Raw genomic sequence first — 27,274 nt, forward strand, 5'->3', positions numbered from 1 at the left:
GTCTGCTATTGCAAAATGTTGTAATGAATACATGTTTTAAACAATTGAAAATGAAAAGAATAATCATTTTTAGAAATAATTTGGAAATGTTTTAACGAAGATGAAAATATGGAGACTTATATGCACGAGTTATTTCCCTTGTCCTAACCCGATTTTCGTTTTCCATTTACATATACTTTGCACTGGCTGCCTACCGCCATTAGGTAGATGTTTGAAGTATGTAGGTCAACAGATCAAAGATCGGTCTTGTGTGACGATATGAGAATTAGGAGGTCGTTGTGTCTGATCAGATCAGGATGCATGTTGACAAGATTCCGACAAATTCCTCTGAACTCTCCAGTAAGCAGTAGTACCCCCGTGCGCGTGTTAGTTCGCGAACTGTGCAGCAGGTACGTCACAAATAATATTCTACAGAGGAAATCTTTTAGCAGAAGTCCAAGGTCCAGACTGCATAGTCGGACTATCTGAAAAAGTATTTATTTTGCTTCTAAAATATGTAGTATTATTATATGATATCTGCTAGATCTAGAAACAAAACAACTTTTTGCTGTATAGATAAAAAGGCCTGATTCGGCATCCCCATGGTTCGGCTAACACCTCTTTAAGTCGATCCCTGTTGTGTATTTATTGTCTGTAGCAGGTCATAGCAACTAAAGCATCGTATATGTCAATTTCGGTTGTTGATGTTGTCACAAGCATGTTTGAGAAAAAAAAAAAATTTCTTATATATGTTAAGCCAAATATACATCACAATCGTATTGGGAATCAATGAGTAATTATTTTGTTATGATTACTAGACTAAGTCAGTCATTGGCAACAACATAGGAAGTTCTTGTGTTTGAATGGGTGACAAGAGGACACCTGATCCTTGGTTATAAATAGATGCATCTTTGTGGGTGAAGACTCTGTGATTGATTGATTTGGTTAGGTAGCTCATTCAGTCTAGAGTTCAGAGGAGACTGGATTCGAACCCGAACCTGACCTGAGTCTAGAGTTCAGAGGGGACTAGGCTCAAACCCGAACCTGACCTGAGTCTAGAGTTCAGAGGGGACTAGGCTCAAACCCGAACCTGACCTCAGTCTAGAGTTCAGAGGGGACTGGGCTCAAACCCGAACCTGACCTGAGTCTAGAGTTCAGAAGGGACTAGGATCAAACCCGAACCTGACCTGAGTCTAGAGTTCAGAGGTGACTGGGTTCGAACCCGAACCTGACCTCAGTCTAGAGTTCAGAGGAGACTGGGTTCAAACCCCAATCTCACTGTGCATTTACTACTTCAGTAATTAAGGCAACATATATCTGATAAGCATGAGTGCAGATGTTGCTCTAGCTGGAATTTACATATTTTAGTTGGAGGTGGAAGTAAAGAATAAATTATTTTGTAATAAGAATATCAGCAAGTAATTAGAACTGTTTAACATGAGATTGGTAATTTAAACAAGAATCAGATCGGTAAGGCAAGTCTGAAAACATTTGCGTAGTCAGGCAGCCGAGCTTCATCAGCAGGAATGAAATTCGTGGTACAGTACTGAATTAATGTAGAAGTGCAGATTGCCTTATTTTCTAAGTCTAGGCTAGTGAGAATTTGGCTTTAGTAGGATGGTAGAATGGCTGGCTACATACCAAAGGGCCACAAGTATTCTGTAATTACTATTGATAAGAAATATTAGTATATGTCCTTGTGATGATAGCTAGGAAGTTAGTGAATATATGACTATACAAAGCTATAATTCAATAGGTTATAGTGAATGTGTTTTTAAATAGCTTTATGTTCCCAGCATCAGATTAGTGTCTATATCCTGGATAATATACAGCCAGTCGCTAGATCTGACGTGGTGGCTGGTACTTATACAAATCATATCAATGTAGACACCTGCATTTTTAATTGTAGGTGAACACAGGTAGATAAACAACTTATGTATCAGAATCCCGTCTGTTGACCTACAGTTTACCTACTTGTAGTATGATAACATATTTCTGTAAATAGGTGATGGTAATTAGATATCAGTCGGCCAGGGTACAGTGGAATTGAGGCTAGCTAGATTGAAAGTCTAGGTCATTGCTGAAATTTTTAGAAAATCCTTGTAAGCTCTGTAGCAGTTTCATCCCTTGAAGATTCTGATAATACATCAGTGAAGGTTAAATTTTATGTCAGTTGCGATGTCTTATACTTTATATTATAATTCCTTTCAAAAAGCCTGATCTCAAGGGCCATGATATTTATCTAATTACCTGTAGGGATGACCTTTGTCCAATTCAAAGGTCACCTAAGTTGAATGTGTAAAACTTTGAGAAAGACCAATTGAATTACGATTATGATACTTGGAATGTAGGATGCTGAAATAAAAGCCTATATTGTGTTAAATGACTTTGACCCAGTTTCAAGGTCACATGACCTTGGGTTATTATAAACCTTTACCTCTTTATACCTGTGAATATCCATGAAGCGTATGATTGAGTTATGGTTTTGGTTTATACAGTTTTCAAATACCGGTACCAGAATTAAATTTGTATAAATGATAGGCATTGTTTGCGGCTGTTCAAATCGCACTTCATCTGTGATCTGTCATTTGTCTGTCTGTCCAGAAACAATTTTGGTTATTTCTGGAAGTACTGGATGGATCTTTCTCACATCTTATATGGAAGTTCCCCCTGGTACATAGCTGTGCTTGTTCGATTTTAGGTCTGATTAGAAAACCCAAATGGCCGACAGGTGGCCATCATGGATTTCAACAATGATAGCTGTTATCACTATTTCTTTAGAAGTACTAAATGGATCTTTCTCAAATTTCATATGTAGGTTTTTCCTTGGTCCCTAGTTGTGCCTTTTGATTTTGGGACTGATTGAAAGAATAAAATGGCTGATAGGTGGCCATCTTGGATTTGGAATGTTCTAATTTTGTATCATAAAGAGCAAAAACAAAAGAAAGAAGAGAAAAGAAGGAAAAATATCCAACTTTTAAAGAACAAATAAAGATCAAATAATGGTGGACGGCAAAATTGCTCTGATTTATTCCCTTCATTCTCATAGCAATGATGAAGTGTTTTGCTTTAATTGATTCCTTTATTGCGGCATCTACTCCCATACTTAACATCTCGGCTAAAACAAGCTGTTGGCCACCTGTAGCTTCAGGCAATGGAAAATTATTGGAATAACAAAGGGTACAGGAGTACTGTTTTTTTGTTCAATTTAATCTTATGTCTCTTTACAGTCCTGATAAGATGGCAGCGCGTCTACCTGATCCCGATGTGATGTTTGCGTCAGACAAGGAGAAGACGTTCCAGTTTCAGGATAGTCTCCCTTCACTTCCTGTTCCAGACCTTCAACACACACTCAAGAAATACCTTGAGTCAGGTATGAGTAATTTATCCCATGACCTACAATATACATTGAAAAAATACATTGAATTCAGTATGGAGTTATTTAACACAAGACCTACATACAACACACACTTGAGAAATATCTTTAATTTAGTATGATATCATTTATGTCATGGCCTACAACATATATTCAAGAAACCAGCAAAAAGATATGAAGTGATTACTAAATAATTGGTTTTAATGTTTGTATTTATATGTTCATTCATAAAAAAAACAGGAATGTGTAAGTCAAAATTTATCCTCAAAACATAAAAGTCTTTCCTATCACAATAAATCTATAGCTGCGAAATTATAAAGAATGTTCCCAACCTTGTTTGAAAATTTTAGCTGACCACTTGCTATCTCCAACAAGCCTATTGTTCAACTTAGAGATAACCATGGCCAGTAGTTAGTAATTTTTTTAAATATGAATCAATCATTATTTGGAGCTGTATTTTTCTTTTAACAGCAGTAGGTTTTATGAGATATACCAGATTGATACATATTTTGTGTGTTAATCTTGACTTGAATGTTCTTGTTTTATCAATGGTGACTATTTGAAGTTTTCACTAACCACTGGTTAACTCTTACTGATCTCATAGCAACCAGGGCAAATTCTAAATAAAGATCCTTACAAGAAATGCAATGTCATCACTTTCTGTATTACCATAACAACAGATAGATAATGTACTGAATTCCTCTCTATATATATAATTCCTTATCTGATCTTGCAGTGAAACCTCATGTCACACCTGAAGAGTACACAAATACTGTGTCCATCGTCCGTAAGTTTGAAACAGGAGTGGGCCAAGAGCTTCAGAAGAAACTACTGAACAAGGCACAGAATTCCAGGAACTGGGTATTAGTCTAACACACTGTCTAATCCAAGTAGTTTGTTAGGTCCCACAGTCAGATTGGAAAGTTTCACAACATTATGCTCGCCTTATTTTGGGGAGGGATGGGGGTAAGCGGCATAATAGGATGGTTGGTAGATTATTACAGTCTCAGATGGTGACCAGAGGAGTGTTGTTTGACAATTACTACTTGGGTTGGTTTGTTTTTCTAATGAAGCAGAGAAACAGACCTGTCTGTGTTGTCTTGATTGTGTCCTTTGTATAAACATTTTAATGCAAATATATTGAATGTAACAGGTTTGTTGTTTGGTGAGGAAGGCACCAGTTGCCACTAAGAGTTATCTCAAAATGACCCGGTTTTTTTCCAGGGTGTAAAACACAGCAAACAAACACACAAAATCTTCGAAAAACTTGATACATGATACAGTGATAATTTTTATAGATTATCAATGACATGTACTTCAAAAAACACTCTTTGAATTAAATCCTTGCTTTCTGGAAATAGTTTTGCTATGTGTTCATTATAGCAATGAAATAATCTATTCAAATCTTCACAATACAAAAGTTAAACTACAGATGGACCAGTTTACTGATCAAATTCAATGAGTATCCATCTTTAATGAAAAGTTGACTAAATGATTGTCAATTCCTACTTACTGACCTAGGGCAACTATCTCTTTCGCTCTCGTGGGTGATTGTGTTAAGAAAAAGCCAGAAGTTCTGTATATAGTTGTGAAACTAACAACAATATAGTAAGAATTAATATGGCTGCCTGTATCCCAGTTTCAGTTTTGTTCCCTGGGTGGAGGATACATGTTATAATTCTGTTTATTTTTTACTAGCTGGAGAAGTGGTGGGAAGATGTTGCCTACTTTGAGGGTCGTTACCCAATTGCCCCACTCGTCAACCTTGCTGGGCTATTTCCTTATGCTTACCATTGTTACCCTGCAAAGGCCGGAACACAGATCGAACGGGCTGGCAACATTCTTCATTACACACTCAAGTTCTGGGAACTCATCAGAAAGTAGGTTATTGTAACTTGCAATCATGTATGAATTATACGTAGGTAAAAAAAATGCTACATTAAAATATTCCAGAGACTATAAAAGTGGACCATTAATACATTTTACTGCAAATACACCCCTTTCTCAGTTAAGGAAAATATTGACCAGAAGTTGGGAGGATTCTTGTTTGTATGCAACTCCCAATGCTGGTAATACAAAAGGTAGATGATGTGACTTTTATTTTCTATCTGTCACAATTACACCATTTTTATCAAACTTATTTCAATTTCTCAGATTTACCAAAACATTGATCTGTATTAGATCTCTATATTTTGCTATATATGAAACCTTACACATGATATTACACTGTAATACAGCAATATAGGACACTTTGATACAATATCAATACACAGCATTGTAATATTGTAATCACATGATATTTCTGTGTTAGAGAGAGACTGTAATCACATGTTGTTTCTGTGTTAGAGAGAGACTGAAGTCAGAGAAGGACAGCAAGGGCAACAGATTCTGTATGTCACAATTCAGGAAGGCATATAACACATGTCGAATACCTGGAATAAACAAGGACAAACTCCTCTCCTACTTCCTTACAGGTAATGTAACGGTTTTGTACAGGTGAAAAATTTAGGGTCATAACAGAGTCAGAATTAACCTATTAAAAAGTCAGCTTGAACTTAAACCAGGTTGATACTTCACCAGATAGTGTAATTGTCTGAATTTTTAATTGGTTGTAAAAAGATGTAGCATTATCTGCTTAAACATTGGGGTTTGCACCTGTTACTTACTTCAGGTGGAGATTGGTGGTGTGTAGTGCAGTCATAAAAAAAGTTAGTTTGTCGGGTAGATGAGATGATATGTTATGTCCTTTTGCAGGGCACTTTTGCCCGATGGCTTTGGATAGGGTGTAATTTTTTCCGAGGAAGAAACCACCAGTTACTCAAAGGAGACCCTGTCTCAAAATAACACTGGTTGTTCGAAGTGTGATAAACCAAGCCGACAAAAAAGTTTTCATCTCACATGAGCACTGAACCCAAAACAACAGTGATTAAAGTTTAATCATGACACAGAAACAAAATAATGACTTTCTTATTTCTACTCAAATAGACTGAGGGAGGTTATATCCTGAGTAACAGATATTTTGCTGTCCATAGCATGCTTGTAATATTGGGGTGATACATAATTATACAGTTTAAAGTTTTTAGGATAATTTGGTGTTTCTATACTGAAAAAGTGAATTATCTGACCTTCATTGCATGTATTTCAGATTCTGAGGGAACCTCACCAGGCCATCTGACTGTGATGTGCAGAGGACGAATATTTGCATTTGATGGTGTGAATGCCAATGGTGAAATTCTGACTCCGCCTGAAATTCAGTCCCAACTACAAAGGATCAAAGATGTGTGTGAAACCAAGCCTGAAGGACCAGGGCTTGGGGCTCTAACAGGGGATGAACGCACAACATGGGCAAAGGTGATGACATTGTATGGAAATTATCATTTTCTTATCTTTACAATTCACAAAATTTCATTTACAAGTAGTAATTTAAATTCACTTTTAAAGTTTTGACCACAAATGGGTTTCAAACAAAATAATTTTCAGGCTTAAAAAAGGCAACATTACAATTATAAGAAGACAATCTGACACTTTAGATATTGGATTTTAAGTTTAGATGGTACACAGATATTTTCTGATTTTATTTCTTGTGTTCATTCCAGTCATTGTTGTATTGATGTGTATTTTATAGACAAGAAGCCAACTGGTTGCTCTCCACCCCAATAACTACACAAACCTAGAACTCATTCAGTCCAGCATTATCAATGTGGTCCTCGATGACAGTGAACCAAAGGACAATTCTGATGTAAGTATGTTAAAAACATAACTTAAATGGTCTATAGTTAGGTCGTCTTATCTTAAATCAGCTAGGTGGGAGAAGGGTTGTTTTTATCAATTTTAATTGTAAAACTAAATAACCACATAATAGGTATTTCTAGCAATATATATTAAAATGTCATTGAAAGATCCTTACAGGTACAAAACATCCAGAAATTGTTACTTGTCAGGTATATTGTTGTTGAATGTTTGAATGATACTGTAAACAAATGCAATTAATGAATTTTATATATAATTATAGTACAAATCAAGAGCTGGTGATAGCAATGGACATGATGTATCATTATGCAACAGACAAATCTCGTGTTAAAATTACCTCTTAGCAACAAAAATCATGTGATAATGTAACCTCACAGTGGCTGGTGTCATATGACGTGATCCAAAAGTGACAGATGTCATGTGACATTTTCCACTGTGTAATGTCATGCGATATTATCACATTTTGACTGTAATGTCATGCAATATTATACCACAATGCCTGATGTCATGTGACATTACCCTTAAGTGACTGATGTCATGTGACATTTCCCAAAGTGACTAACAACATGTGACATTACCTTTAAGTGACTGCTGTCATGTGACATTATCAACTGTGATTGAAATACTAGGTGCCGTTATCTCACTGTTACTGTAAAGTCATTCAATATTATCACACAATGTGTGACGTCATATGACATTACCCCACAGTAACTGGTGTTATAGGACATTAATCAAAAGTGATTGATGTCATGTGACATTACCCCTAAGTGGCTGATGTCATGTGACCCTTGTTGACCTGTATATGTTTATATATCTGATATCTAGATGCCATAACTGATAGAAGGTATTTTTCTTTCTTTCTAATGTTTGTCAATTTACAGGCCATCAAACAGAATCAGACATAATGACTATTGACAGTAATGATGTCACTTCGTGTGTTTCAGATGTTCTACATCACACTTACTGGTGACCCTGGGAACCGCTGGTTTGACAAGAGTAACACATTCATTTTCTATAGTAATGGACTCGGATCAGCAAACTGTGATGTATGTTTTTTATGAATGAGTTATCTCCCCTGTTTTGACTATGCCTACTACTATAAGCCAAGAGGAAATGATCCAACTCATTTAACACTGCAATGAACATATCTTATCAACAAAAACTGTTATAACAGTATAATATAATATGTGACAACACACTCCATGTGACATTATATTACATGATATCATGGTGATGTTATGTTAAACACTATGTCATTCTATTACAGCATGCTCCATGTGATGGCATGATGTTTGTTACCATGCTATTGTATACTGACCTTCACCTGATGCAATGTAAAGGAAAGTGGAAGGTAAGGACAAGGTCATTAGAAGGTCAAATGGAGGTGAAAGTTTTGATCTACTTATGTTGTGTCCGTACACAATGTAAATTTAAAAGTGTCACTACAAATCTAACATTAACTGCACCAGATTGTATGTGGCTTGCTTCCTGCATGTTGTTCAGTGAGGTTACTGCCAACTACTACATGGTGACCTCAGAGCAAAATGACCCCTGGCTTTTCACAAAGGGATAAACTCAACAAGCAGACAACCTTCAATAATTAATTTACTCCAGCACTATTTGGTCAAATAACAAAATATAAGGGAATGGCTCATTGTTTCTTATGGTAAAGGTCTTGGTGTATTAAAAAGAAACATGAAACACTGTAGAGTAACCTTAAGTATGTTCCGATTAATATATATTACTTGTGTATATGTTAATGATCATGTAATTAGCCTCCACTTTGGATAAAGAATTATATGTTATTTTCATAAATTTATGTACCAAGGTAATTGAGGAAGTTTTTTTGATGAGTTTGGTAATTTTGAAAGTCACAGCAGGAACATTATATTAAGGAATTGAACTTTGACTTTCAGGGATCTATGGAGATTCGAGAACAACCACAGCCAGTGGAGCTTGAATTTCGAGTGAATGATGATATACTGGCAGCAATCAAAAATGCAAAACAGCTCTTCAGGACATCAGTAAGTGTGTAGAATTTCAAGGAATGCTTGAAACTGAACTATATGTCATTATTTATAAGTCACCTTCCAGTAATAATCTTACATTGGGCATGGCTGATTTCTAGCACACCTGCCCCATCATATTGCTCCATTCATTGTCTGTCAAACATAAGTTTTTCCTTCATTCAGATGACTTCTCAGTAACTAAGTCATATTGAGTCAGTAGTTCGGATGAAGAAGGGCTAGACGCATGAAAGAGTGATCGACTTTCAAAGTTAAAAAATCAGATGTGTTAAAAACAAGTTCTGGGTTACCAAAATACTCAGGGTCATAATGCTTGTCTAGTAGTATGCTTGAATGATTGATCTTGATTCAAGTTTAAGGTCAGAAGGGTCAAATGTGTCATAGTCTTTTCAATAATTGAAGTGGTTTCTAGTTCAGATGTTTGGCCTGTAGGATGCTGTAATGAAGGGCATTTAAGTTCACTCCAGTAAACTCTTCTAGCCAAGTCTTCTCATAGCAGCAAGACAGTTGAGAGATCCATGTCCATTAACTTCAACCACACAAGATTTTGATTTTTTTAGGTCTCCAATAATTTCATTTTTATTTCCATCAGAAATTAATTGAATTTGGTCAGACTTATATGAATATGGAAAAATGTAGTAGGATGATTTATACATTTTGACCTTGACTGACCTCAAGAGTCATGAAGGATGAAGCCAAACTGTGTTAAATTGACTGAAATGTCATGAATCATTTTTAGAGGCAGGTTATGTCCAAAGGAAGAAATTTCATGGATGAAAAGGTCTCATGGTGTTTAATAAAACTGTGAATTTTATGACCCCAGAGTCGTCCATTTCCCCTGGAGAGGTGTTAAACTTTACTTTGATTTATACATGTATATGTAAATAGTATTTTTCAGTTAAGTCAAGGACTATTAATATGGGATGGTAGTTTATTGATGTACACTATACTATGTCCAGCCCCAACAGTCTCAAGGGATGGAGCCAAAAGAGGTCAAATTAGCTGAATTTGAACAGTTTTCTTTCTTAGTGACATAAGGGCTGGAATCAGATGTTCAATTTCATGATCATATCTCAATCAATACTTTAGGTATTTGATAGACCAGTTACATTGGTAGATATATTAATTACTCTGTTAACAGGATATTTAACATGACATGTCATAACAATGAATCAGGTGTTGTTTTACATCTATTGATATCAATCTCTTCTTTTCTGAATTATAATTGTCGAATGAAAAAAATAAAAATAAAATGCGGAGCAAATAAAGATGATGCTGTTCTCCACTTTTTTTTATAACATTCAGAACAAATACCAAATAAGGATTTGTTTATGTGTGTTTGTTTATCAATGTCTCTTGATATTTTTGCAACTGAATTTCTGGATATAAAATTTTCTGTGTTTAGGCAGGAGTTGTGTGATAAGATTTAATTTTACAGGCTGATAACCTGGAAGTTCTTACTCGTGAATACACAAAGTACGGCAAAACATTCCTCAGATCGAAGAACCTCCATCCCAGCACTCACATGCAGATGGCGCTTCAGTACACCTACTACAAGATGTACAAAAAGTAGGTCATTATTACTGACATACTTACGTCATCTCTTGAAATAGGTCTCTGTTACCAGTTATAAAGAATTACTTGTTGTTAGAGAGATTCTGAAACATATTTCAAAATAAAGTAATATCAAATATTGAAGTGATGAAAACTCTTTTGATTTTTATCATGAATTGGATTTAAACAGTCTATAGAACTGTTTATTAAACATTAAATATTAGTTGTCAATTTTCAGACCACAGATTTGTTTATTAAACACTAAATACTACATGTAGTTGTGAATTTTCAGACCGCAGATCTGTTTATTGAACGCTAAGTATTATTTGTCAAAACACAAAATATTAATTGTCAATTTTCAGATCACAGGTCTGTTTATAAAACACTTAATATTAGTTGCCAATTTTCAGACAACAGATTTCTTTATAAAACACTAAATATTAGTTGCCAATTTTCAGACAACAGATTTCTTTATAAAACACTAAATATTAGTTGCCAATTTTCAGACCACAGATTTGTTTATTAAACACTAAATGCTAGTTGCGAATTTTCAGACCGCAGATCTGTTTATTGAACGCTAAGTATTGGTTGTCAATTTTCAGACCGCAGATCTGTTTATTAAACGCTAAGTATTAGTTGTCAATTTTCAGACTGCAGATCTGTTTATAAAACACTAAACATTAGTTGCCAATTTTCAAACCCCAGGCCTGTTTATTGAACGCTAAGTATTGGTTGTCAATTTTCAAACTTCAGAAATATTTGTTGTCAATTTTAAGACCTGCTCCTACGTATGAGACAGCAACAACACGACAATTCTACCATGCACGGACGGAAACTTTGAGGTCTTGTACCCAGGAGGCTCTAGATTGGAGCAAGGCAATGCTAGATCCCTCAGTGAAGGTACAGTTACCTCCCTTTATTAGTCCTCCCAACAAATACTTTGGTGTCTATACAATAGATTGTCTGTCTGTTCATCTGTCTTACAAAAGCAATATAAGTCATTGATGAAATTTGATTTAATAAACATTCATATGATAATGCAAATTTTTTTATCAATGACCATAGCAGCTACGTTGATTTTTGTTTAACTTCTTTAAATGATATGATCTGACTGCATGGAATGATTGTGCAAGGTTTACTTGCAAAAATATACCCTATTGAATTCAATTTTGAAGATGCCTGCTCATCAATGCCAAGCATTTTGTTAACAAAGAGTTATCTACAGTTCATTACTTAAATATCTTAATAGCTATTTTTCCTTAGGTGGCAAACTTCTGACTGATTATGTATATGTTTCCAGCAAACTGTACTATAGAGCGAATTGTTGATAGATTGACGGTGCCATAGCTGTATAGTTTTAAACATTGAACAGCAACATCCTCTTGATTATGTATTTTTGTTTTTGAAATGCGGGTGACCTATAGTAATCAGCTTGTCTGTCTGTCCATCTTTCCCTCTGTCCGTCTTTTCGTTCGCCAGTCCATCTGTCTGCCTGCCTGTCTGTATTTTGGTTTCTGTAGAGTCTGCTTGGCCAATCAAATCCAAACTTCATACAGTACTTCCTTACTGAAAGTGTTTGCTTGGGATTGCTTTACAGTTTTTACAGTCAAAGGTCAATGTCACTGTTACTATAAATAGAAAAATCAGCTTCCCTTTAGTTTGCTTTCGCCAATCAAATTCAAAGCCTCATACAATGCTTCCTCGCTACAATGGCTTATTTGGGATGGCTTTTCAGGTGTAAGGGTCAATGGTTCAAATTACTGTCACCCTAAGTAGAAATATTTATAAAAATATATATAAAATTGGGCCAATCAAACTCAAACTTCATACAATGCTTTCTTAGTGGTCGCTAGGGATTGCTTTTCAGACCCAGAAGTCAAAGGGTTGAGGTTATTGTTGGTAAAATGGAAAACAAATATTGTGGAATAACTCAAGTTTGCTGTAAGCAATCTACCTTCTTAACCAAAAGTGCTTGTTTGATAAAGATTACCATTCAGGTCAAAAGGTCAAAGGTCACAGTAACTTGAAGTTAAAATCAGTTTCTGTTTGATAACTTGAGTTTACTTTGCCCAAACTAAATCTATCTTCATACAATACTTCCTTACCTAAAGTGCTTGCTTGGGATAGTGCTTTTCAAGTTCTAAGGTCAAGGTCACTGTTATTATAAATGGAAAAATCATGTTGAATGTATTTGTTAGTATGTTTATTTTGATTTGGAACAGTCTTTCTTGACATTTGTAGTAGAGTGTACTTAAGGACTTGCCAGTAATCTGCTAGTCTGTGTGTGTATGTCTAAGAGTGGGTTGGTAGGTTGGGGAAGGGATTTTCAGCCACATAGCAGGACCCTAGCTGACCTGTCAGTGGTCAGTGTACTAGATTTCTCCCAGTCTGATAATTTTACTTTGACGCTAGTGAATGCGAAATCATTTACCAAAAAGCACACAGGTTTTATTTTTTTTAATTTCACCATGACTACTCAGTCTGTATGATGTGTGCTTAAAAGTTGACCAGTAGTGTGTAGTAGTGCTGCCATATGGCATATGTAGCAGTTCTACAAAAGAGGGAGCACTTCGTCTTATTTTGTCTCCAGGATGAAACGCGAGTGCAGCTGTACTTAGTCGCGGCCAACAAGCACAACCTTCTGATGGAGGAGGCTAATAACTTAAAAGGTGAGATTGATAAAGTAATGAGTAAAGCAAGGGGTTAATGATTTTTATGTTATCTAGAAGAATCTTAAAAAACAACATTAAGGTATGATTTGCTTACCAATCAAGAAATTATTGTAAAGACTAGATCAGTATTTGGTAGACAGGAATATGTTTGTTAGTGATGCCAGGAATATTTTGGCAACAATTTAATTTTGGTCCTTTTTGTCCATGAACAGAGAAGGCAAAATTAAGATGGAGGTGAAAATTTCTCGTATTTATGTTCATTTCTTTATAATCATCCGAGAGTTAAATTAAAATATATGTGTAATGGTACAAGAGTGAAAATAACCCAGTGCACATTACCATTTAATAGAAAAACTGTATCAGTAATACATAAACTACAAAATGTACATAAGACACAAATGTCCTCGCTCCCATAATTGTAAAAAGTTGTCAGTTTGACCTTTAACCCTTTATCCTTGACATATGATTGCCATAATATGATAGAGCTTAATGAGAGGTTCTTTAGCTATGTCATTGCTTCTGAATGGAATGTGATCTGATAGGACACACCACAACATATAGTTTTACCCATGTCTGTCCTGTTTGTCCATCACATCTTGTTTCAGTGTATATATAGTTTTACCCATGTCTGTCCTGTTTGTCCGACAGGAACCATAATTTTTGCTTTTCATGGTGAGATCAATCAGATTGTACCTTGATCTAGACGATTTTGTAGATGTTGAAACTGTTTTGCTGATATTAAGCTAGAAATAGCAACTAGAGACTGAAAAGGTTTATAAACTTCCTAAACTTTACATAATACACTTGAATTCCCATGTATGAGTGACAAAACATTGTTTGTAGGTTGTGATCGACACCTGCTGGGTTTATCCTGTGTGGCTAAAGAGGAGTCAATCCCGTTACCAGATCTAGATCTCTACCAGGACTCTTCCTTTACCAAAAGGTAAAACCAGGCAGATCCTTATCATTAACTTCAGTCTCTTACAGACACAAAAATTATCAAACTTAATCAACATGTTACAAAATTGTGTCATGATTATATATAGTTTAGCCAAATTCTACAAATTGCTTTAGAAAACATTTTAGTTAAGATTCAATCTGAATTCAAATTTGTTTGTTAAAGTATCAGACATCAGAATACAGATTATATAAAATGTGAAATTGTCCACACATACCCACTCTCATCCATCTGGTGTCCATTAAGTTATATGACACTCTCCAGATTGATTTGTGTATCTCTGTTAAAACATTCAAAACAGCTTATAGATCCATGTGGATTGTGGAAAGATAAAAATAAAAAAACAAACAAATGACTGGCTTAAAGTGGTTGTTTTTACTCATTAAAGGGCTCTTTAGTTTGAACATAAAGTTATAGCAGAGATGTTTTGTATTTGCTCAGAAATATGATGTTTTTTATTATTAAATTTTTCAGTGTGAAAAAGAGCTTTGATATATGCAGTTAACTAATTTACTTTGTTTAAATTTCACACAACTTAGCTGTAAAAGCAGTATTGAGGTAAAGTTCCTTATCAATATACTTTACCAAATGTTTTACCCTTCAGTGGAGGTGGTGGTAACTTTGTCCTGTCAACAAGTTTTGCGGGCTACACAGCAGCAGATGGAGCTGTGGCTCCAATGGTGGAAGATGGATATGGAATCTTCTACAGGATCCAACCTCAACAGTACGTGTCAGGGAATGTCAAGTTCAGGGGAGGATGGGGTTGAAGGTTAGGGAATGTCAAGGTTAGGAGAGGATGGGGTTGGAGGTCATGGCATGTCAAGTTTAGGAGAGGATGGGGTTGAAGGTTAGGGAATGTCAAGGTTAGGAGAGGATTGGGTTGAAGGCCATGGCATGTTAAGGTTAGGAGAAGGTGGGGTTGAAGGTCAAATAATTTTAAGGTCAATAGAGGATGAGACTGAAGGTCAAGAGAGGGTGGTGTTGAAAGTTGGGACATGTCAATGCCAAGATCAGGTAAGCTGAAAATCAGGAAACATCAAAGTAAGCAGAGGATGGAATTAAGGTGTGGACATGTCTAGGTCTGGAGAGGTTTGGGTGAAGGTTAAGCAGGTGAAGGTCAGGAGAAGGTTATGAAGAGGTTGAAGTAAAGGTTAGGGCATTTCATGGTTAGGAGAAGGTTCAGAGAGATCACAGCATATAGAGTCAAGAGAGGGTAGAGTGAAGGTCATGTGTTATAAGGTCAGGAGAGGATCAGACATGTAAAAGTCGAAGTGGGGTGAAGATCAGGGCATGTCAAGGTCAGGTGAAAGTTTGTGAAGGTCAGAGGACTTTTAGGTTAGAAGATGGTTGGTAATGGTCAGGAATGTCAAATTACTTGTACTTGTATTTTAAGGAAGTTTAGAATGGGGTGAAGGTCATGGTTTGCCAAAGTCAGGGCATGCAAGGATGGAGTTAAGGTCATGGGGTGTAAGGATGGGGTGAATATCAGGAGCTAAGTCTGGGGTCATAGGTCATCAATGACTTCAGGGAAACGTATGCAAAGTTGATTGTGAAGGAAAATAATGAGGGAGATTTCAGGGTGTGTTGAAGGTAACATTTAATATTTGAACATGAAAGATGCAGATATTCTCTTGTTTGATGAAGTTAAACATTTATTTCTTTTAATTAATTGATTGAGTTATCAATTACAGTTCTTCTGAATCCGATATTTGATGAAGAATTTTCTCTCTGATTTACATGAGAACATGTTTAGTAACATGCATATGACATCTCAGTATACTAGGAGTTTGTTTATGTTTACAGAATTGTGCCTACCATTACAATGTGGAAGTCCAGCCCTCACACTGATGCTGCTAAGTTCTGTGATATGCTGTTCCAAAGTCTGGATGAGATGGGTGACCTGTTACACAAACACACATCCAAACTATAATACAGCTGTGGGTGTCAGAGCTATAATCTTTCTGAATGAGAATAGGACTAAAATAGTGTGTTTCTCCCCAATCACTAAACTATCAGGATTTTTGTTTTAGTATTAGTAGTACAAATTTATCAAAGTGATGTGATACCTGTAGATGCATTTTTTATTTTTTGAATTTTTTGCATAGATTACACATGTTTTTGTATTTCCATGTTTGTAGGAAATTCTCTTTTATTTAGAAGGAATTATGTTTTAAAAATGTGGACTTGTAAACATGATTTTGTCTTTGAATATTTTCTGTCATAGACACAGGTGTACTGTTGTATGATGTTGAATTCTGATTCAACATGATAGTGTCTTTGAATATTGTCTGTCATAGACACAGGTATACTGTTGTTTATGTTGAATTCAGGTTGTTATATGTCTTCATCTGTGACATGGTGCCATATATCATGGTTTGTTCAATTGAATTAGTAGAAAGAAAGAAAGGAAGAATGAAAGAAATGGTGTTATGATTTTACGGACAAATTGATTCTACACATTTGTCAGGTTTGAAACGAAGTGTAACAAAATTGCTTCTCTTAGGATAACACATTGTTACCACCTAATGTAGAAGATCATAAGTCACAGTTTTCACTACAGTATTATCACTATTTTGCTTCAATGCATTTTTCCCACCTTATTTCATAATCATTTGGTACACTGCAGTGGTCAATTGTCTGATGAAGGTGAGTGCCACACATGAACTATGATACATTAATATTTTACTGGTTGTGAGAAAAGAATTTTCATTCAATACCTGATAGATGTGTTTTAAATCTAGTTAGAAAATATATGCTTTTTACATTTTGTATGTGGTGCTATTTATGTTATACAACATGTATATTTGTCAGCCATATAGCCTGTGTAGCAATTTGTCAGCTATATAGCTTGTGTAACAATTTGTCAGCTATATAGCCTGTGTAACAATTTGTCAGCTATATAGCCTGTGTAACAATTTGTCAGCTATATAGCCTGTGTAACAATTTGTCAGCTATATAGCTTGTGTAACAATTTGTCAGCTATATAGCCTGTGTAACAATTTGTCAGCTATATAGCCTGTGTAACAATTTGTCAGCTATATAGTCCATGTAACAATTTGTCAGCTATATTTGCAACATGTGTAACAATTTGTCAGCTATATATATAGCTTTTGTGTAACAATTTGTCTATATAGCTTGTGTATATAGCTTTCTGTGTAACAATTTGTCAGCTATATAGTCTGTATAGTCCTGTGTAACAATTTGTCAGCTATATAGTATGTGTAACAATTTGTCAGCTATATAGCTTGTGTAACAATTTGTCAGCTTTGCAACATGTGTAACAATTTGTCAGCTATATAGCTTGTGTAACAATTTGTCAGCTTTGCAACATGTGTAACAATTTGTCAGCTATATAGCTTGTGTAATTTGCAACATGTGTAACAATTTGTCAGCTATATAGCTTGTGTAACAATTTGTATAGCTTGTGTAACAATTTGTCAGCTTTGCAACATGTGTAACAATTTGTCAGCTATATAGCTTGTGTAACAATTTGTCAGCTTTGCAACATGTGTAACAATTTGTCAGCTATATAGCTTGTGTAACAATTTGTCATTTGTCAGCTATATAGCTTGTGTAACAATTTGTCAGCTTTGCAACATGTGTAACAATTTGTCAGCTATATAGCTTGTGTAACAATTTGTCAGCTTTGCAACATGTGTAACAATTTGTCAGCTATATAGCTAGTGTAACAATTTGTCAGCTTTGCAACATGTGTAACAATTTATCAGCTATATAGCTTGTGTAACAATTTGTCAGCTTTGCAACATGTGTAACAATTTGTCAGCTATATAGCTTGTGTAACAATTTGTCACCTATATAGTCCATGTAACAATTTGTCAGCTATATAGCTCGTGTAACAATTTGTCAGCTATATAGCCTGTGTAACAATTTGTCAGCTTTGCAACATGTGTAACAATTTGTCAGCTATATAGCTTGTGTAACAATTTGTCAGCTTTGCAACATGTGTAACAATTTGTCAGCTATATAGCCCATGTAACAATTTGTCAGCTTTGCAACATGTGTAACAATTTGTCAGCTATATAGCTTGTGTAACAATTTGTCAGCTTTGCAACATGTGTAACAATTTGTCAGCTATATAGTCCATGTAACAATTTGTCAGCTATATAGCTTGTGTAACAATTTATCAGCTTTGCAACATGTGTAATAATTTGTCAGTAACAATTTGTCAGAACAATTTGTCAGCTATTTGTAACATTTTGTCAGCAATCATTGTATATATGTGTAACAAACATTGTATATGTGTGTAACAAACAATCATGTGTAACAAAATTAAACTCAAGATTGACAAGGAATAAATTGCAATATTGGAAATTTGACCAAAGGTTCCTCGTCCTCAGGGGCCAGAGATGTGCAGCCAAAAGGGAGTTAAATTGACTAAAATTTGGAAAAAACTTCATCTCAAAAACTGGGTATTGAATAGAATTAGATTTTGGATTGATTGGATGAGTCTTAAGGTACTTTAAAAAAAATTTAATTGCATGACTCTATGGTTTTGCATGCATTACACCTTGGGGAGGTGGTCAAGTTTAAATCATAGTTTTTAGCATAATTTAATTTCTGATGGAAATCATTCAAACTTAGTTGGAATATTAATATATGTTGGCAGATTAATGTTATGCATGTTTTCAATTTTCATTACACCTGTACTATGTAGTTGAAGTAATCTTAATTCATTCACATGTTGATTTGTCATGTGACATGTCAAAACAACAAAAATAGCAGCATTATATAAATAAAGATCAGGTGACCGTTCAGGTCAGTTAGCTCATTGTTTCACCAAGAAGCCTCATTAACTTCCAGTCTCATCATATATGTTATGGATATTGTTGAATAATGTTACAGATTCTGTTTGTTTTTCCCTTACATGTATAGACAATCAGCATTGTGATGCATACCTTAGTGTCATGTATGGAATATCTCCACACAACAACTGTAGTCCTTTAAAAAACCTTGATTGTGTTGATATTCATGTACATGTTCATTGTTAACTAAATTAAAATTTGATTGCTTCCTGAATCTTGTTTGTTTTCATTTTTGTTCTGGTACTGTAAAACAGATGGCATTAATGAAGTGCTCATATGTGGTTCTATTTGAACCTATCAAAAAAGAAAAATACACTTGAAACTGTCTGATGAAAATTGTTGCCATGGTATTCAGAAAGTTTAAATGGCCTTGGTGGTGTAAATAGATAGTAACCATGGACAAAGCAGGTGTAAATTACTTTGAAATGTTGTTCCCTCACTTTTACAGCATGTGAGAGGTAATCATGTTATTCCCTGCCTTTGACAGTAGAAGAGGGGTAATCATGTTGTTACCTCCCTTCGACAGTAGAAGAGAGGTAATCATGTTGTTACCTCCCTTTGACAGTAGAAGAGAGGTAATCATGTTATTCCCTCCCTTTGACAGCAGGTGAGAGACATTCATGTTGTTATCTCCCTTTGACAGTAGAAGAGAGGTAATCATGTTATTCCCTCCCTTTGACAGCAGGTGAGAGACATTCATGTTGTTATCTCCCTTTGACAATAGGTGAAAGGTAATCATGTTATTACATTTCTTTCATGACTTAGAATTAATTGTTCTGAAGGTTTTTTGTTCCTTTTCTTAAAGACCCTTTGACCTTGCTTTTTATTTTTGTTTTTCAGGATGAGACACGAGTACAGATGTACTTGGCAGCAGCCAACAAACACAATACTCTGATGAATGAGGCAAATCACCTCCAAGGTAGGCCTGTGAAATGCTTATTTTAAAACCATAGTTTTTCATGCTGATCAGAAAAAATTATCACTTTCCATGGTTTGACAATTTCGACCTTGAAAACCATTGACAAAATCAAGAGGGATGATGCAGTTGTAAGAGCAGCTCAATTATTTACTCAGCCATGTTGTATCTAATTTAAACTTTGTGTTGAAAGATGCTATTTATTTGTGTGTTTTTTTGCTTAATTTTACTGGGTTTGTTTGTAGGGTGTGACCGTCACTTGCTGGGTCTATCCTGTGTGGCAAAGGAGGAAGGATTACCTCTTCCAGACCTGTACACAGACCCTTCCTTCACCAAAAGGTAAGGAACTGACCCTTCCTTCACCAAAAGGTAAGGAACTGACCCTTCCTTCACCAAAAGGTAAGGAACAGACCCTTCCTTCACCAAAAGGTAAGGAACTGTCCCTCCCTTCTCTAAGAGATAAGATGTTGACCCTATACAGTAGAAATAATGAAACTGTCCCTCCCTTCTCTAAGAGATAAGATGTTGACCCTATACAGTAGAAGTAATGAAACTGTCCCTCCCTTCTCTAAGAGATGAGATGTTGACCCTATACAGTAGAAGTAATGAAATTGTCCCTCCCTTCTCTAAGAGATGAGATGTTGACCCTATACAGTAGAAGGAATGAAACTGTCCCTCCCTTCTCTAAGAGATAAGATGTTGACCCTATACAGTAGAAGTAATGAAACTGTCCCTCCCTTCTCTAAGAGATAAGATGTTGACCCTATACAGTAGAAGTAATGAAACTGTCCCTCCCTTCTCTAAGAGATAAGGAACTGACTCTTTCACCAGTAGGAGGAATGAAACTGTCCCTCCCTTCTCTAAGGGAAATGATATTGACCCACTCAAGCAGGAGGAATGAAACTGTCCCTCCCTTCTCTAAGGGAAATGATATTGACCCACTCAAGCAGGAGGAATGAAACTGACTCTCCCTTCTCTAAAGAATAGGAAATTGACCCTTCCTCCAGTAGGAGGAATGAAACTGACCCTCTCTTCTCTAAGAGATAGGAATTGACCCTTCCTCCAGTAGGAGGAGTGAAACTGACCCTCTCTTCTCTAAGGGAAATGATATTGACCCACTCAAGCAGGAGGAATGAAACTGACTCTCCCTTCTCTAAAGAATAGGAAATTGACCCTCCTTTTTCTAAGAGATATGATTACTGACTCGCTCCAGTAGGACGAATGGAACTGACCCTCCTTCTACAAGAGATATGGTCATTGACCCATTCCAATAGGAGGAATAGAACTGACCCTCCCTTCTCTATGAGATAAAGAACTGACCCTTCCTTCAGTAGGAGGTAAAGCTGTAACCTGAGAATGGATGGTTGAGGAGGAACTGCTGTGTGATATATGATCCAACATACATGTACTATCACAAACTACAATTGTAACTTCTTACTCCCTGTTACAGTGGTGGAGGAGGATCCTATGTTCTGTCCACCAGTTTTGTTGGATACACACCGATCTATGGTTGTGTTGCTCCAATGATGGAAGATGGGTATGGAACTTTCTACAAGATAGAAGCAGACAAGTAAGTTCTACAAACTTTACACCACAAAAGTGGTTGCTAATGTTAAGGTACGTTCTTCTATCGGTGCCATGGTGATAAGATATGAATAACATTGTGAATGGTTTACTGGGATAACTTCCAGCATCAAAGATATCAGCCAATATTTTTGCAATAAAGGTTAGCAGTACAGACCCTCTATGCCTTTTGTTAATCTCCCCAAAGGGAAGACATATAGTCGCTGCTTTTTTCATCTATTTGTCGCTCCGACTATCCGTCCGACTGTCCGTCTGTCCGTCTGTCATAATTTTGTTAGAAGCATAGCACAAAAACTATAACATCAAATATCATAGGCAGATAAATCTCAACAAGGAGAAGTGCAGTGCACCAGAACTATCACTCTCTCTTGCATAATTTAGGAGTTATTGCCCTTTGTTATTTTTCATTCTTAAATTTTGTATGGAACATTACACTAAAACTATAGGAGGTATCAACATGAAACTTCATAGGTAGATAAATCACAACAAGGAACAGTGCAGTGCACAAGAACCATCACTCTCTTATTGCCGTTTGTTATTTTGCATACTTAAATTTTGTCCCATTTGGGGAGCATTACCCGTCCCTGTATTCGGTTTGCCACAATTGGAATATGGTTAATCGGTACAGCAAAGGAAACAATGTTTATAACTGTTAAATTTTAAGTGAAAAATAACAATTTTGATATACATATTTAAAGAAAATCCATGTATTTTCTCCTTCAACTGAAAGTCTAATAAATATTAGAGTAAGTTATATTGTGTGAAGTCTGCAGCTTTGGTATATATATATAATACATTATGTGTTACAAAGTCCACAAATCTAATATGTATTTTACATTGTATAAAGTCCACAGATCTGGTATATATATTTTACTTTGTGTAAAAGTCCACAGATCTGGTATATATATTTTACTTTGTGTAAAAGTCCACAGATCTGGTATATACCATATTTTACTTTGTGTAAAAGTCCACAGATCTGGTATATATATTTTACTTTGTGTAAAAGTCCACAGATCTGGTATATATATTTTACTTTGTGTAAAAGTCCACAGATCTGGTATATATATTTTACTTTGTGTAAAAGTCCACAGGTCTGGTATATATATTTTACTTAGTGTAAAAGTCCACAGGTCTGGTATATATATTTTACTTTGTGTAAAAGTCCACAGGTCTGGTATATATATTTTACTTTGTGTAAAAGTCCACAGATCTGGTATATATATTTTACTTAGTGTAAAAGTCCACAGATCTGGTATATACCATATTTTACTTTGTGTAAAAGTCCACAGGTCTGGTATATATATTTTACTTTGTGTAAAAGTCCACAGGTCTGGTATATATATTTTACTTAGTGTAAAAGTCCACAGGTCTGGTATATATATTTTACTTTGTGTAAAAGTCCACAGGTCTGGTATATATATTTTACTTTGTGTAAAAGTCCACAGATCTGGTATATATATTTTACTTAGTGTAAAAGTCCACAGATCTGGTATATATATATTTTACTTTGTGTAAAAGTCCACAGGTCTGGTATATATATTTTACTTTGTGTAAAAGTCCACAGATCTGGTATATATATTTTACTTTGTGTAAAAGTCCACAGATCTGGTATATATATTTTACTTTGTGTAAAAGTCCACAGATCTGGTATATATATTTTACTTTGTGTAAAAGTCCACAGATCTGGTATATACCATATTTTACTTTGTGTAAAAGTCCACAGGTCTGGTATATATATTTTACTTTGTGTAAAAGTCCACAGATCTGGTATATATATTTTACTTTGTGTAAAAGTCCACAGATCTGGTATATATATTTTACTTTGTGTAAAAGTCCACAGATCTGGTATATATATTTTACTTTGTGTAAAAGTCCACAGATCTGGTATATATATTTTACTTTGTGTAAAAGTTTACAGGTCTGGTATATATATTTTACTTTGTGTAAAAGTCCACAGATCTGGTACATATATTTTACTTTGTGTAAAAGTCCACAGATCTGGTATATAATTTTACAGTGTAAAAGTCCACAGGTCTGGTATATAATTTTACAGTGTATGAAGTCCACAGATCTGGTATATATATTTTACTTTGTGTAAAAGTCCACAGATCTAGTATATATATTTTACTTTGTGTAAAAGTCCACAGATCTGGTATATAATTTTACAGTGTAAAAGTCCACAGGTCTGGTATATAATTTTACAGTGTAAAAGTCCACAGATCTGGTATATACCATATTTTACTTTGTGTAAAAGTCCACAGGTCTGGTATATATATTTTACTTTGTGTAAAAGTCCACAGGTCTGGTATATATATTTTACTTAGTGTAAAAGTCCACAGGTCTGGTATATATATTTTACTTTGTGTAAAAGTCCACAGGTCTGGTATATATATTTTACTTTGTGTAAAAGTCCACAGATCTGGTATATATATTTTACTTAGTGTAAAAGTCCACAGATCTGGTATATACCATATTTTACTTTGTGTAAAAGTCCACAGGTCTGGTATATATATTTTACTTTGTGTAAAAGTCCACAGATCTGGTATATATATTTTACTTTGTGTAAAAGTCCACAGATCTGGTATATATATTTTACTTTGTGTAAAAGTCCACAGATCTGGTATATATATTTTACTTTGTGTAAAAGTCCACAGTTCTGGTATATATATTTTACTTTGTGTAAAAGTTTACAGGTCTGGTATATATATAATACTTTGTGTAAAAGTCCACAGATCTGGTACATATATTTTACTTTGTGTAAAAGTCCACAGATCTGGTATATATATTTTACTTTGTGTAAAAGTCCACAGGTCTGGTATATACCATATTTTACTTTGTGTAAAATTCCACAGATCTGGTATATATATTTTACTTAGTGTAAAAGTCCACAGGTCTGGTATATATATTTTACTTTGTGTAAAACTCCACAGATCTGGTATATACCATATTTTACTTTGTGTAAAAGTCCACAGGTCTGGTATATATATTTTACTTTGTGTAAAAGTCCACAGATCTGGTATATATATTTTACTTAGTGTAAAAGTCCACAGATCTGGTATATATATTTTACTTTGTGTAAAAGTCCACAGGTCTGGTATATATATTTTACTTTGTGTAAAAGTCCACAGATCTGGTATATAATTTTACAGTGTATGAAGTCCACAGATCTGGTATATAATTTTACAGTGTATGAAGTCCACAGATCTGGTATATAATTTTACAGTGTATGAAGTCCACAGGTCTGGTATATAATTTTACAGTGTATGAAGTCCACAGGTCTGGTATATATATTTTACTTTGTGTAAAAGTCCACAGATCTGGTATATATATTTTACTTTGTGTAAAAGTCCACAGATCTGATACATATATTTTACTTTGTGTAAAAGTCCACAGGTCTGGTATATATATTTTACTTTGTGTAAAAGTCCACAGATCTGGTATATATATTTTACTTTGTGTAAAAGTCCACAGATCTGGTATATAATTTTACAGTGTAAAAGTCCACAGATCTGGTATATAATTTTACAGTGTAAAAGTCCACAGGTCTGGTATATAATTTTACAGTGTATGAAGTCCACAGATCTGGTATATATATTTTACTTTGTGTAAAAGTCCACAGGTCTAGTATATATATTTTACTTTGTGTAAAAGTCCACAGATCTGGTATATATATTTTACTTTGTGTAAAAGTCCACAGGTCTGGTATATATATTTTACTTTGTGTAAAAGTCCACAGATCTGGTATATATATTTTACTTTGTGTAAAAGTCCACAGATCTGGTATTTATATTTTACTTTGTGTAAAAGTCCACAGATCTGGTATATAATTTTACAGTGTAAAAGTCCACAGATCTGGTATATAATTTTACAGTGTAAAAGTCCACAGGTCTGGTATATAATTTTACAGTGTAAAAGTCCACAGGTCTGGTATATAATTTTACAGTGTAAAAGTCCACAGATCTGGTATATAATTTTACAGTGTAAAAGTCCACAGGTCTGGTATATAACTTTACAGTGTAAAAGTCCACAGATCTGGTATATAATTTTACAGTGTAAAAGTCCACAGGTCTGGTATATAATTTTACAGTGTAAAAGTCCACAGGTCTGGTATATAATTTTACAGTGTAAAAGTCCACAGATCTGGTATATATATTTTACTTTGTGTAAAGTCCACAGATCTGGTATTTTTATGGTTAGACTCAGGATAATGAGATCTTTGATAAGATCTAGTGTATAGTTATACATTTGTATATTTGTACTCTAGATGTCAATTTATAGTAAGTTAAGTCACATTGTATAAATCCACAGATCTGTAAATTTATTTTTGGACTTTGGATAATGAGTTATTTTTTAGACAATTTATTGTTTTGTCTCAGTGATCAATATTAGTATCATATTTCTCCTTGGCTTTAGAGATAAATACATTTTTAAAAAAAATATGACAAGTAATGTTTTCTTTTTTCTTTCAACAGAATTGTTCCTGCTATTTCTGTCTGGAAGTCAAGTCCTCATACAGATACAGTCAGGTTCTGTGAGGCTTTGTTTCAAAGTCTAGATGAAATGGGAAACCTACTTCAAAAATCGAAACTGTGATGGGACATTATAAAATTCAAACTGTTTTGGTACATGTAACAAATTCCAAACTGTGATGGGACAGATTAGAAAAATATTTTATGGGACATATTACAAAATTCATACTCTGGTGGGACTTATTAACAAATCTAAACTCTGATGGGACACATTATGAAAATCGAAAACTGTGATCCAGATCCAATAAAAAAAATGATTGAAGGATCCCAAGGCTCACACAATTACTCATTAACATCAAAATCTAAAATGGAGAAAATGTACTGTGAAAGTCATTGTTTATCTTTAAAATCATTACTTATTTGATCTCTATGTATTTTTTCCTTAAACTTACGGATGGACACAATTAGGTTATTAATCAATCATGCAGAATCTAACTGCAATAATCTAGAATGAAAATGGGGAGGTAGATTCGAGGAAAAAACTAGGGAAGCAAAGTTAACAGATACAAATAACACTGACTTTAAATAAGGTACATATGTAAGTTTGAGCAGGAAATATGATGACTATCTTTGGGGTTAGAGGTCAGTGACTTGAATTATTTAAAAGATATAAATAGCTGTGATACAATGACATAAGGAAGACATTCCATCATAAGAATTGATCATCTTATCACAGGTAAAGACTTATTTTTTACCTGTAAGTACCAAGGTTTATGAACGAATTAAAGTTTCCATTGGAATCATAATTGTTTTTATATTCATGTATAAAAGGTTGTGTACACTTAGATGTGTTCTTCTTAGAAACTTTTAATACTGTGTCTGAGTTAGTTTGTGTTATCCGTTAAAAAACTATGGCTCGTCAAACTTAAATATTGACACAATGTATCTATAGGATGAAACCTAATTATAGGATGGCACCTATAGTAATTGGTCAGCTGTTATTTTTTACCTTTCCATGTCTAATCGGAAACCTTCATACATATCTTTCAATGTAACTGCTACAGTATAATGTTGTAGAAATGTTTGTATTTAACTGATAACATATTCAGATTGGAAATATAAGATGCCATTAGCATACATTTCTAGCTCATTGATTAATAATTGAA

The 27,274-nt window shown here is 34.7% G+C and overlaps 1 protein-coding gene across 1 annotated transcript; it reads left to right on the top strand.

The window, feature by feature from the left end:
* The first annotated feature begins 258 nt into the window (after positions 1–258).
* LOC132546289 (peroxisomal carnitine O-octanoyltransferase-like) lies at positions 259–27,248 on the top strand. The gene is made up of 16 exons (XM_060210003.1): positions 259–389; positions 3,210–3,352; positions 4,092–4,216; positions 5,054–5,235; positions 5,702–5,829; positions 6,501–6,706; positions 6,981–7,094; positions 8,050–8,151; positions 8,373–8,456; positions 9,022–9,129; positions 10,571–10,701; positions 11,463–11,586; positions 19,980–20,058; positions 20,301–20,394; positions 21,506–21,625; positions 26,112–27,248. Exons 1-16 carry the CDS (start codon positions 259–261, stop codon positions 26,230–26,232), a joined length of 1,992 nt encoding a protein of 663 aa, XP_060065986.1. The 3' UTR covers positions 26,233–27,248.
* Positions 27,249–27,274: the final 26 nt, after the last annotated feature.

Source organism: Ylistrum balloti, unplaced genomic scaffold (assembly GCF_031769215.1).
Source record: "Ylistrum balloti isolate Yb309-2 unplaced genomic scaffold, AGI_CSIRO_Ybal_v1 Utg369882, whole genome shotgun sequence".
Classification (NCBI taxonomy): Eukaryota; Metazoa; Mollusca; class Bivalvia; order Pectinida; family Pectinidae; genus Ylistrum; species Ylistrum balloti.